General features: G+C 37.4%; 1 protein-coding gene and 1 pseudogene across 1 annotated transcript; one reads left to right on the top strand and one right to left on the bottom strand.

Moving 5' to 3' along the window:
- LOC120417941 (uncharacterized) overlaps window positions 1-14,839 on the bottom strand; it is a 158,616-nt pseudogene that overhangs the window by 42,869 nt on the left and 100,908 nt on the right.
- Window positions 3,367-6,266, top strand: LOC128092821 (uncharacterized). Its single transcript, XM_052707593.1, has 2 exons — window positions 3,367-4,726; window positions 4,832-6,266. Exons 1-2 carry the CDS (start codon window positions 4,384-4,386, stop codon window positions 5,518-5,520), a joined length of 1,032 nt encoding a protein of 343 aa, XP_052563553.1. The 5' UTR covers window positions 3,367-4,383; the 3' UTR covers window positions 5,521-6,266.

Here is a 14,839-nt window from a genome sequence, read left to right as displayed (position 1 = left end):
TACATATATATATATATATATATATATATATATATATATATATATATATATATATATATATATATATATATATATATATATATATATATATATATATATATATATATATATATATATATATATATATATATATATATATATTATATATATATATATATATATATATATATATATATATATATATATATATATATATATATATATATATATATATATATATATATAATATATATATATATATATATATATATATATATATATATATATACAGCAATTCCCCACGAAAACAGCATGGAAAAAAACAAAAGTGCTCGGATCGGGCTCAAAATTTTTCTGGGGGTTCTCTGGCCGAAATAATTAGACCCGTTTTTTTTTGTTTGGCCATTAGGGTGACCTACGCCGTGTTAGGGTGGTCTGAAAAATGGCCATTTTCGTCGATTTTCGCAAAAACCACTTTTTTTGAAAAATCATAACTCCTCGCCATTTTAACCGATTTCAATTGTCTTATACGCAAATGAAAGGTGATAAGTTGGCCTTTTAAAGAAAAATAGTAAGAAGTTTCAAAAATCTAGCCTAACATATGAAAAGGGCGTATGAAACTTTAAAATGCCGTTTTGGCGGTGTCTGGACCAAAGAGCCTATGTCTGGAAATATTTTTATCGGATTCCCCGGACATTTTTACATAAAAAAATAAAAAATGGGAGGAGTTCATTAACAGGATTCCGAGTTATGATTTTTTGCAAATAAAATCCGTGTTTTTTGACGCGCCGCGCGCAAAAACCGGAGAATGACGAAATTGGCAAAAAATCAACTTTTTTCACTAAAACTGCGATAACTTCAAAATTTCAGCGATGACCTCTACATGTCTGGGTATCAAAAGTTGCGTCTTTTAATTACGAAAATTTTGGTACCCAAACATCTATAGGTCATCGCTGAAATTTTAAAGTTATCGCAGTTTTAGTGAAAAAAGTTGCGTTTTTGCCAATTTCGTCATTTTCCGGTTTTTGCGCGCGGCGCGTCAAAAAACACGGATTTTATTTTTAAAAAATCATATCTCGGAATCCTGTTAATGAACTCCTCCCATTTTTTATTTTTTTATGTAAAAATGTCCGGGGAATCCGATAAAAATATTTCCAGACATAGGCTCTTTGGTCCAGACACCGCCAAAACGGCATTTTAAAGTTTCATACGCCCTTTTCATATGTTAGGCTAGATTTTTGAAACTTCTTACTATTTTTCTTTAAAAGGCCAACTTATCACCTTTCATTTGCGTATAAGACAATTGAAATCGGTTAAAATGGCGAGGAGTTACGATTTTTCAAAAAAAGTGGTTTTTGCGAAAATCGACGAAAATGGCCATTTTTCAGACCACCCTAACACGGCGTAGGTCACCCTAATGGCCAAACAAAAAAATACGGGTCTAATTATTTCGGCTAGAGAATCCCCAGAAAAATTTTGAGCCCGATCCGAGCACTTTTGTTTTTTTCCATGCTGTTTTCGTGGGGAATTGCTGTATATATATATATATATATATAAGTTACGAAACAACCTGGACCTGCGATATTTGAGCAACTGGAAGAGCTCAATCGTCAGCAGCAGGAGCTAGCAACAGCGTTGGAGACTCTTCGAGAAGGCTAGGTCAGCACAGTGTCACCCGACACTTCCTGTTGATCGACGACGGCATGAGCAACGGCATCGGACACCACCAGCAACTCAGCACCCAGCCAGCATTCCTGCCTGCGTAGGGACTTTAGGGACTAGCGCAGGCCTCTGTATAATTTCATTTTGCTTCTAATAAATCACTCAGTTTCATTACCTCGACGTGAGCGGACCTTCAGTCCGGGATTCAAAATTTTTTAAAAAAACATTCCGAACTACCAGATTGTTAAGTTATATATATATATATATATATATATATATATATATATATATATATATATATATATAAATATATAATATATATATATATATATATATATATAATATATAATATATATATAAAATATATATATATATATATATATATATATATATATATATATATATATACAGCAGTTCCATATGAAAGTTAAAGAAAAAAAATAAAAGTGCTTCGATTTGGCTCAAAATTTTTCTGGGGGTTCCTTGGCCAAAATAATTAGACCCGTATTTTTTTGTTTGGCCATTAGGGTGGCCTACGTCGTGTTAGGGTGGTCCGAAAAATGGCCATTTTCGTCGATTTTCACAAAAACCACTTTTTTCAAAAAATCATATCTCCGCGCCATTTCATCCGATTTTAGCTGTCCTAGACGCAAAAGAAAGGTGATTAGTTTGGCTATTTGGGAAAAATAGTAAGAAGTTTCGAAAATCTAGCTTAAGATTTGAAAAGGTCATATGAAAACTTAAAATGCTGTTTTGAAGGTCTCGGGACCAAAGAGCCTATGTCTGAAAATATTTTTATCGGATTCCTCGGAAAATTTCACATAACATATCAAAAAATGGTGAAGTTATGTTTTCGATACTCTGAGATACGATTTTTTGAAAATAAAAACTGTGTTTTTCGACGCGCCACGCGCAAAAATTGGAAAATGACGCAAACGGGGAAAAATCGACTTTTTTTCACTAAAACTGCGATAACTTTAAAATTTCAGCGATGACCTATGTGTTATGGATGTTATGGTACCAAAAGTTGCGTCTTTTAATTACGAAAATTTTAGTACCCTAACATGTATAGGTCATCGCTGAAATTTTAAAGTTATCGCAGTTTTAGTGAAAAAAGTCGATTTTTTCCCGGTTTCGTCATTTTCCAATTTTTGCGCGTGGCGTGTCGAAAAACACAGTTTTTATTTTCAAAAAATCGTATCTCAGAGTATCGAAAACATAACTTCACCATTTTTTGATATTTTATGTGAAATTTTCCGAGGAATCCGATAAAAATATTTTCAGACATAGGCTCTTTGGTCCCGAGACCATCAAAACAGCATTTTAAGTTTTCATAAGACCTTTTCAAATGTTAAGCTAGATTTTCGAAACTTCTTACTATTTTTCCCAAATAGCCAAACTAATCATCTTTCTTTTGCGTCTAGGACAGCTAAAATCGGATGAAATGGCGCGGAGATATAATTTTTTGAAAAAAGTAGTTTTTGCGAAAATCGATGAAAATTGCCATTTTTCGGACCACCCTAACACGGCGTAAGTCACCCTAATGGCCAAACAAAAAAATACGGGTCTAATTATTTCGGCTAAGGATCCCCCAGAAAAATTTTGAGCCCGATCGGAGAACTTTTTTTTCGAATCATGCTGTTTTCGTGGGGAATTGCTGTATATATATATATATATATATATATATATATATATATATATATATATATATATATATATATATATATATAAGTTACGAAACAACCTGGACCTGCGATATTTGAGCAACTGGAAGAGCTCAATCGTCAGCAGCAGCAGCTAGCAACAGCGTTGGAGACTCTTCGAGAAGGCTAGGTCAGCACAGTGTCACCCGACACTTCCTGTTGATCGACGACGGCATGAGCAACGGCATCGGACACCACCAGCAACTCAGCACCCAGCCAGCATTCCTGCCTGCGTAGGGACTTTAGGGACTAGCGCAGGCCTCTGTATAATTTCATTTTGCTTCTAATAAATCACTCAGTTTCTTTACCTCGACGTGAGCGGACCTTCAGTCCGGGATTCAAAATTTTTTAAAAAAACATTCCGAACTACCAGATTGTTAAGTGGCGCAGTCGTGGTCTGCCCGTGGAGTGCGCGAGTGATTAGTGAAATTTAACAGCGGGACCAGCACCGGAAGAATACTAGTGATTGGAGAACGCAACCGTGAGAATATCGGACTTAGATTTCGTGATTGCACGCCACCAATCGGAGCAGAGAACCTACAGCTCACCCGGAAAGAGTGATTAGTGAAATTCAGCGGCGGGACCAGCACCGGCAGAATACTGGCGAACGGAGAACGCAACCGAGGGGATATCGGACTTGGATTTCGCGATTACACACCACCGATCGGAGCGAAGAACCTACAACTCACCCGGAAGGAACCCATCTTTGAAGGAACATCAAGGATTAGCGGTGAGTGAGAAAATATAATAGTATAATAAATTCTTTCGGAAATAGAAGTGAAGCCGCTTTAGGAGAAAGAAACTGTGTCAAATTTAGCTGCAAGATTTTCTTTTTTTTTTGCTTTTTCAAAAATTATCATCTTGGTCGTGTTTAAAGAAAAATTTAATCAAAATCTGTGTTTAACGAAAACAGAAGAAAAGTGAGTGAAAAATTAATCAAAACGAAATAGTGTAACGAAATCAGAAGAGGAGCAAAATTGTATTTATAAAATTAATTTTTAAATCGCTTTTTCAAAATTATTTTCTCAGTCGTGATTTTATGCTAACACGTAAAATGGCGGAAGAGATTCAAGCTGCTTTAGACAAACTTCGTGAAGATTTAGAGCGGCAACGATTGGAAATTGTCGAGTTACAAGGTCGTAATGAAAACGAATTATTCGGGGATCCTTCTGATGACCCCGAAGCTGCAGTAGAAATGCCAATACCTGAAAATAATTTCAAAGCTTCAAAAATTCCAGATGCTATTAAAATGATCGTACCCTATCATGGGGACCCAAAAACACTTGCTACTTGGATCCGGTCTGTAGAAGAAAAAGTAAAATTTGCTTCTGAAGACTGCCCATCCGAGAGAGACCGAAAAAGGGCATGGCCACTATGGATCAGTGTTATTCGTGACAAAATTTTGGATGAAGCAAACAATGTTTTAGTGGCGAACCACATCCCTACCGATTGGGAAGCCATAAAAACCGCGCTCATTGATCAATTAGGAGACAAGAGAGACTTGAGCACTCTCGTCACAAACATTTCATACCTGGAGCAAGGAGCAAAAGACATTGTCCAATTTTACAAAGAATGCAGAGAATTACTCTCTGACATTACCGCCAAAATATCTATAGATCGAGAATTGGAAAGTTGTGCCAGAACACTAACCGGAAATTATGAGAACATGATTATGAACTCATTTATTGATGGGCTTAATGACCCATATTCAACATTAACTAGAACATCCCAGCCTAAATCATTGCTAGAAGCTTATCAGAATACACTTGATCAATTTAACGCAAATCAAAGAAAAAAACAACGCTTGAGAACGACGACCCATAGCCATAAAATTACATCTCATAAATATGGCCCAGTTGTCAAATATAATTCATTTTCCCAATCTACAACACCAAACAATCAACAAATACCATTACAATCGTATTCTCAACCAGGGCCATCCAAACCTTTTTTCAAACCATCGTTTCCTCAATCGAAACCCCAGCTTCTTCAAATAAAAGCCGACCCATCGACCCAAACTAGACAAAATCGGTGGCCTTATCCACAAAGACAAGGTGGCGTAAATTATCATGAAGCTCCTGAAGAAATTCAAACAGAAGAAGAAGTAGAACAAACACCTGAGGAAGTCGAAGATCTAAATTTTTGTTTAACGGACGAATTGGAGAACGAAACCTAACTAATAATTTCCTCCCCTACTACGAAATAAAATCAAACAATTTTGGAAAAATTCGGCTATTAATAGACACTGGTGCGAATAAAAATTACATTAATCCAGATATTGTACCGAAGCATGCAATTGCTCTAGGAACAAACCATAAAATAAAAATTATTAGTGGAAGTTACAATGTAAGCAATTATACACGCTTCAACCCTTTCGAAAAATTCTTTAAAAACTTATCACCACAAAAATTCTTTTTATTTAAATTTCATAATTTCTTTGATGGACTTATAGGATTTGAAACCCTTCGATCAATCAATGCTATAATTGATACAGGTTCGAATTCACTAAAAATCGGAGACACCATCATTCCCCTCAATAAAAAGCTACCCGATAGCATTATCTTAAACGCAAACGAGACCAACATAGTTTCGGTTCCAACAGTTCAAGAAAATGGTGATTTTTTAGTAGAAAATGACCTACCTATAGCACCTAACATTTTCATACTGTCTGGGGTGTATTCATATCAAGATAGAAAAACTAATATCCTCGTTCATAATGGTAATACCAATGAACAGAACCTGAACATTGGTGGGCTCCTAGATTTCGGAATAAACAATTTTGAAATGAAAAGTCCAATATTCAAACCAAACAAAAATAAACTTTTTGAGCAATTAAGACTAGATCACCTAAACCAGGAAGAGAAAAAACAAATTTCGAAATTGATCCAGTCCTTCCAAGACATTTTCTTTCTTGAAGGACAAAAACTTAGTTTTACCAATGCAATCAAGCATAAGATTAACACATCAGATGAACTTCCGGTATATACGAAAACGTACCGATACCCTTATTTCCACAAAGAAGAAGTACGTAAACAAATCGACTCCATGTTAAATCAAGGAATTATTCGTCCCTCAATTAGCCCATGGTCGTCACCCATTTGGATTGTCCCAAAAAAGATTGACGCTTCAGGCCAAAAGAAATGGCGACTAGTTGTGGATTATAGAAAGCTCAACGAAAAAAACCGTAGGTGACCGCTATCCAATTCCTAACATTACGGATATACTTGACAAGCTAGGGCGATGTATGTATTTTTCAACCCTAGATTTGGCCTCTGGATTTCACCAAATCGAGGTGAACGAAAGAGACATACAAAAAACTGCGTTCAACGTAGATAGCGGACATTACGAGTTCGTCAGAATGCCATTTGGCTTAAAAAATGCGCCTTCCACGTTCCAACGTGTTATGGATAACATTCTACGTGAACATATTGGGAAAAGATGTCTCGTCTATATGGACGACATCATAGTTTTCTCAACGAGCCTTCAAGAACAAATTCAGAACCTTAAAAGCGTTTTTGAGTCGCTTGCGAAAGCCAATATGAAAATTCAGCTCGATAAGAGCGAATTTCTTCGTAAAGAGGTGGCATTTCTGGGACATGTGGTAACGCCTGAGGGTGTAAAACCAAATCCCGAAAAAATTGCAACTATTTCTAATTGGCCTATACCCAAAAACGAAAAAGAATTAAAAGGATTTTTGGGAGTGATGGGTTACTACAGAAAGTTCATCAAAGATTTTGCTAAAATAGCAAAACCTCTGACAAGCTGTCTCAGAAAAGGAGAATCTATTACTTACACCAAGCCTTTTCTTGAAGCATTTGAAAAGTGTAAATCAATACTGACCAGCAGCCAGGTACTGATTTACCCAGATTTCGAAAAACCGTTTATTCTTACGACAGACGCGTCGAATTACGCTATAGGAGCAGTTTTATCTCAAGGTCCGGTTGGTCAAGATAGACCGATCGCATTTGCTTCCCGCACACTCTCTAAAACTGAAGAAAACTATTCTACTATTGAAAAAGAACTACTTGCTATGGAATGGGGTTGCAAATACTTCAGACCATATTTATTCGGCAGACAATTCACACTTTTCACGGACCATAAACCACTAACGTATGCCATCGACCTCAAGGATAAAACTGGCAGGCTCAGCCGCATGGCAGTTCGCATGAAAGAATATGAAGCACATGTAAAATATCGCCCTGGTAACCAAAATGTCGTTGCCGACGGACTTTCCAGAATTCCAAGTAACAGTAGAGAACTGGAAGTAAATGTTAACGATCAGAGCGATTCAACATCAGATGACGCGACGGTACATTCTGCGGATTCAGACGATGGAGACTACATCCCCATGACTGAATTGCCTCTAAAATTTTTTCAAATCTCAGATCATTCTTAAAATAGGGGAGCAAGACGAAGAGATTTATGAAGAAATATTCCCCGGTATACATCGAAGAACTGTTACGAGAATTAATTTTGGAGTTCCCTTCTGCATAAGATTGTTTCGAGAAAAAATGCACCCCACAAGAATAAATGGTATACTATGCCCTGAGAGTATCATAAATACTCTGCAGGTTACATTTAAAAATTACTTTTCAAGGGCTAAAACATTCAAAATAAAGCTAACACAATCTCTTTTACAGGACTTAAAAACAATAGAGGAACAAGAGTTGGTAATCAAGACAACCCATGAAAGGGCTCATCGAGGCATTGATGAGAACCATACCAGCATCATCCGAAAATTCTATTTTCCTCAAATGAAGAAAAAGATTACGTCTCACATAAACCTTTGTGAAACATGTCTTGAAAACAAATATGAGCGAAACCCATACAAGATCAAATTCGCAGATACTCCCATCCCAAAAAAACCTCTCGATATAGTTCATATCGATGTTTTTGAATCTAGACCAAACCTTTTCCTATCCGCCGTAGATAAACTATCCAGATTTGCTATCATCATCCCAATAAAATCCCGGTCAATACCAGATCTTAAAAAAGCCATTTTGAAGCTTATCACATCGTACGGAACTCCATGCATGTTAGTTAGCGATAACGAACCTGCATTGAGATCTACGGAGATCCGAGGCCTTCTGCATCGGTTAAATTGTGAAACTTACTACACACCCAGTGACACTAGCCAAGTCAATGGGATTGTCGAAATTTTCCATAGAACACTTTCGGAAATATTCCTCTGCATGAAGCAGAAATTTGAAGATCTCTCAGATAAAGAGATCTACAAATTAGCAACATCATTATACAACACAACGATTCATTCCGTAACCAAACTTAAACCGATAGAGGTTTTTTTCGGAATTAAAGAAGGGGAAGAGAGACCCTTGAATTTAGAAACAATATTAGAAAATAGAAACGCAATTTTTGACGAGTTGATTTTGAAACTAGAACAACAACAAAAGAAAACTAACGATTATCGCAATAAAAGTAGAGAGCATGAACCACATTTAGACACAAATGAATCAGTGTACAACAAACTTCAAGGGATTAGAAACAAAAAACGCCAAAAATACAAAAAACAGAAAGTTAGAGAGAACAGGAGAAAAACTTTCATAGATTGCAGAAACATAAAACTTCATAAATCCAAATTAAAAAGGAAACGAAAACTCTAATAATACTCTTTTTTGCAGATGTACTACCCAATCTCGATTTTCATCAACTTAACTCTCATCATGGTTTTTGTCACTACTTCTCATTTGACGATACGAAATTTGAATGAGGATCCAATTCTCTTAACGGAACTCAGAAATTGTAAATTACAAAGTGGCACTTTGAAAATTATACACCCCATCAATCTCTCAGCTATCCAAGAATCAGTGGATTATTTGGCTACAACATTTTATAGCAGTTCAGCTAGCAAGAACCCTTTAGGGCAAATAGCTAAACAAAAATTTAAAATATTATATAACAACCTAATGCAAATCAAACCTGTAGTAAAGCACAGGCAAAAGAGATGGGACAGCTTAGGTACGGCATGGAAATGGCTCGCTGGCTCACCGGACGCCCAGGATCTTCGCATTATCAACAGCACCATGAACGAGCTGATTACTGAAAACAATAACCAAGTCGACGTTAACAACCGATTCAACAAAAAGATTGCTGAAATCACATCCAGCATCTCCCAAATCATCAATACACTGGCAACAAACGAAGTACAGAACGAGATTTCCATCCTCGTCACCATCACCAATATCGACATGATGAATAAGGTATTGGAGGACATTCAGGACGCCATAATTCTATCAAAGAATTCCATAATCGCGAACAGACTGTTAAACGCCCAAGAGTTAACATTTATCCGATCCTTACTGATAGAAGAGGGAGTCAACTCGGATCTTCCAGATGAAGCCCTCCAGCATGTGACCCCGAAATTCGCTGTCAACAAGGAATTGTTGCTATACATCCTTCACGTTCCCCGACTATTCAGCAAAACTGTTCCAATAATTCAAGTCTACCCGTTGGCCCACAAAAACCAAATCATCTTTGGATACCCGGAATTTTTCATCAAAGACGGTTCCACACTATACACAACAAACCATCCAGACGAGTTTGTTCAGAAACTAACGTATCTTGAGAAAATACAAGACACTTGCATTTATCCGCTGATATTTGGAACACAGTCCAGATGTAATGCGACATTTTTCAATGATACAACCCAAATGCTTATCTCCGAAAAAGCACTTCTGATACAAAATTCCTGGAACGGCATGCTTCAAACGAACTGCGGACCAGATAATCGAACTCTTAGTGGAAACTTCGTCATTGAATTCATCAATTGTTCAATCACATTTAACAATCAAACATACCAGAATGAAGAGATCACCCGTGAAAGCAACATAATCTACGGAGCATTCCACAACTTTAATGCTAACTGGACTTACAAGCAAAGATTGGACATCTCTTCGATCAACAACGAAACCTTGGGAAACAGGAAAAAGTTAGACCACGTTTTTCTCGAACAGTATCACCTCAAGCTACAGATTTGGACGGTAATTGGTGGATTATCAGTAACGTACATCATCATTTTGTTCATCGTGTTCGCAGTTGCTAAAATTCTTTTAGACCATCGCGGATCGGGACGCTCCGAACTTCATGAGGGAGCAGTTACGAAACAACCTGGACCTGCGATATTTGAGCAACTGGAAGAGCTCAATCGTCAGCAGCAGCAGCTAGCAACAGCGTTGGAGACTCTTCGAGAAGGCTAGGTCAGCACAGTGTCACCCGACACTTCCTGTTGATCGACGACGGCATGAGCAACGGCATCGGACACCACCAGCAACTCAGCACCCAGCCAGCATTCCTGCCTGCGTAGGGACTTTAGGGACTAGCGCAGGCCTCTGTATAATTTCATTTTGCTTCTAATAAATCACTCAGTTTCATTACCTCGACGTGAGCGGACCTTCAGTCCGGGATTCAAAATTTTTTAAAAAAACATTCCGAACTACCAGATTGTTAAGTTATATATATATATATATATATATATATATATATATATATATATATATATATATATATATAATATATATATATATATATATATATAATATATATATATATATATATATATATATATATATATATATATATATATATATATATATATATATATATATATATATATATATATATTAGGGTGGTCCAAATCCGGACTTTTTTGGGGCTACCCCCTCAAATCAAAGATTGAGTGCGGTGCCTGTGTGGACGCTCAGTCCTGTTTTTTCGTGTTATTTTCCGTCTCTTTTGTGTCGCTGTTCGAGTGCATGGGGTAATTGGTCATTATAATTAAATAATGGCATCAGTGGTGCGGTGCCTGTGTGGACGCTCAGTCCTGTTTTTTCGTGTTATTTTCCGTCTCTTTTGTGTCGCTGTTCGAGTGCATGGGGTGATTGGTCATTATAATTAAATAATGGCATCAGTAGTGCGGTGCCTGTGTGGACGCTCAGTCCTGTTTTTTCGTGTCATTTTCCGTCTCTTTTGTGTCGCTGTTCGAGTGCATGGGGTGATTGGTCATTATAATTAAATAATGGCATCAGTAGTGCGGTGCCTGTGTGGACGCTCAGTCCTGTTTTTTCGTGTTATTTTCCGTCTCTTTTGTGTCGCTGTTCGAGTGCATGGGGTAATTGGTCATTATAATTAAATAATGGCATCAGTGGTGCGGTGCCTGTGTGGACGCTCAGTCCTGTTTTTTCGTGTTATTTTCCGTCTCTTTTGTGTCGCTGTTCGAGTGCATGGGGTGATTGGTCATTATAATTAAATAATGGCATCAGTGGTGCGGTGCCTGTGTGGACGCTCAGTCCTGTTTTTTCGTGTTATTTTCCGTCTCTTTTGTGTCGCTGTTCGAGTGCATGGGGTGATTGGTCATTATAATTAAATAATGGCATCAGTAGTGCGGTGCCTGTGTGGACGCTCAGTCCTGTTTTTTCGTGTTATTTTCCGTCTCTTTTGTGTCGCTGTTCGAGTGCATGGGGTGATTGGTCATTATAATTAAATAATGGCATCAGTAGTGCGGTGCCTGTGTGGACGCTCAGTCCTGTTTTTTCGTGTTATTTTCCGTCTCTTTTGTGTCGCTGTTCGAGTGCATGGGGTGATTGGTCATTATAATTAAATAATGGCATCAGTAGTGCGGTGCCTGTGTGGACGCTCAGTCCTGTTTTTTCGTGTTATTTTCCGTCTATTTTATGTCGCTGTTCGAGTGCATGGGGTGATTGGTCATTATAATTAAATAATGGCATCAGTGGTGCGGTGCCTGTGTGGACGCTCAGTCCTGTTTTTTCGTGTTATTTTCCGTCTCTTTTGTGTCGCTGTTCGAGTGCATGGGGTGATTGGTCATTATAATTAAATAATGGCATCAGTAGTGCGGTGCCTGTGTGGACGCTCAGTCCTGTTTTTTCGTGTTATTTTCCGTCTCTTTTATGTCGCTGTTCGAGTGCATGGGGTGATTGGTCATTATAATTAAATAATGGCATCAGTAGTGCGGTGCCTGTGTGGACGCGCAGTCCTGTTTTTTTCGTGTTATTTTCCATCTCTTTTGTGTCGCTATTTGTGTACATGGGGTGATTGGATTTCTTCTGATTCGTGTTGTTTTCATCTCTTTTGTGTCGCTGTTTGTGTGCATGGGGTGATTGGTCTTCTTCTTTTTTCTTTATTTTTAGTTCGCGCGTTCGTTGGCCAATGAGTTTATTTTTGTTCTCTTTACATAGTTTTCGATAGAAACGATCCGAATTCTTTTTTTTTCGAGACAAGCAAGTCGTATTGCTGGATTAAGTCCTTTCTATATCATCGATGATCGGAAGGCACGCCGACGAATATGTTTTAAGGCTTATGGTATAAAATCATTTTAATGAATAAAGCCCTTCTTACATCACCGTTGATCGGAAGGCACGCCGACGAAGAATTTCTGGAGGATCGCGGTCGAATTAATACTATATTTAAAATTCTAGATAGCTATCTTTCGGATTCGATTGTGAGTAGCGGGACTTCGCGGTTACTATGCAACGTATTTTTTGGAGTCTTTTTTATATTTTAAATTTATAAGTCCTTCTTTTATCATCGTTGATAGGAAGGCACGTCGCCGGTTAAGTTCGTTTAAGTTATTGTTTTAATTTCATTACAATCGGTTACGTGGTGTCCTGTTTTCTTTTCGTTTATATTCGTTGATCGTAATAATTTATTCCAACTGGCAGCTTTAGTATTAACTCATCTACTATTTTTGACATTTGCTTGCGTTATCTTAATTGTACCAACAGTAAAAATATACTGATAAGTCCAGCCCATAGCATTACCGCTCGGTTGGCACGCGTTCGATTAAAACAAACTTTTTAAATAATCAATTATTTATCTTTCCGCAGCCGGCTGCCTAAGATTTAAAATTTCAACCGATAAACAAAATGCTCATGGTCACATCACTGCCACTCGTGAATCCTGACCTCATACCCATCTACTAATCCCCTCAAAACTCATGTGATACTTTGTCGGAGAAGCAGTCGATTGGGCGGTCTCTATCACTCAAGTATCGGACTAACATTCCCATCCACTTCCCCGTGACCCTACCACTGGTCGTGGCCGGCGCCGGTATTGATCAGCATGATAGGGGCCTTTGAGAAGTTGCGAAGCGAGGAAAGATAGCACCCACTTATCTTCCACGGCTCGTGGATGTAACTTCTGGAGGTCCTGGTCAATAACGGAGTAGCAACTGCGGGTGGGCACCTATGCTTATGCTTATGCTTATGCTTATGCTACCCCCTCAAATCAAAGATTGACCCATCACTAGGCTAAATTCCAAATTTGAGCTCATTCTGACCACGGGAACCCCTCCCTCCAATCGTTTAAAGTTTGTATGGGAAAAATCGTCAAAATGTATGGAGAAAAGCAACTGTTTTACTTTTTTACCTGTGGAAGGCGCCATAATTATCCGATTCTTTCCATTTCTCAAATGTAGAACCTTCATTTAATTTAGAACAACTTTCCCGAAGACAGCATATTTTTAGGATTTTTCACCGCGAAGTTATTAGCGCCCAAAACTGACCCTTTTTGCGCGGCCAGCTGTAAGGGGCTACCTAACAACGATGTTTATTTCCAATTCGTACACGCACGTGCTCTCTCTCAGGTTCAAACTCTCTCACGAACTTGCCTGCCTGCCTGCCTGCCTGTTTACCTACAAGCGCGCGCTGTTTCTCTGCTTGGACTTTTGTTCTTGACATCCAGAGTTTTTTTTGAATAGGACCAATAAACTATTGTCTTTCATATGTTTATAGGACCTTATCAAAAAAAAACTCTAGACATGTTTATTATAATGTTGAACTAAAATACCAGGTTTGTTTTGAGATTTAAAATTTAATGTAATATGTGATCAACAATAGATATCATATAATAAGAGCGTGTGAGAGAGAATACAAATTTGATGAATTAGTTCATCCATGAATCGTCATCTGTTCTGATCCAAACCTAACAAACGTTTTGGATTTTAATTTATCTGCTTTGGTTACAAGAAATACCATGCAGTTTTTTTAGATAAAAAAGGAAGGAATTTTCTTTAGATTTTTTTTTTAAACTGAATCCAAATGAGTATCTTAAAAGAAGGCCGCAACTGCAAGATCTGAAGGTAGTTAACGATTGTGCAGAAAGAGATGTTTCCTGAATCGAAAAATTTACAGGTAAACTAACAAAAAATGATAAACAGTTGCAATATTTGTTACAGGTGGTCTAGGATCACAGAAAGAAATTTCCAGAAAGAATAAAAAATAATTTTAGAGAGTATGAATGAAAATTTGCAGCAATAATTGTAAAATTGCCTTGATTTGTTCTGATTTGTACTAAAGTATATTTTTGTTAAAGCAAACTACCTAATGGAACAACATTTGTATTACCTGAAGATTTTTTTTAAATAATTGAATCATTATCATGTTTCTTTAGCATATACGAAAAACTGCGTGTAATGCTTGGAAAAACAAACAAACCCTGTTCTCATGACATTTGCTGTACTTTTT

This window comes from Culex pipiens, chromosome 2, assembly GCF_016801865.2.
Source record: "Culex pipiens pallens isolate TS chromosome 2, TS_CPP_V2, whole genome shotgun sequence".
NCBI lineage: Eukaryota > Metazoa > Arthropoda > Insecta > Diptera > Culicidae > Culex > Culex pipiens.
The sequence above is the reverse complement of the archived record's forward strand: the minus strand, read 5'-3'. Positions and strand labels throughout refer to the sequence as shown.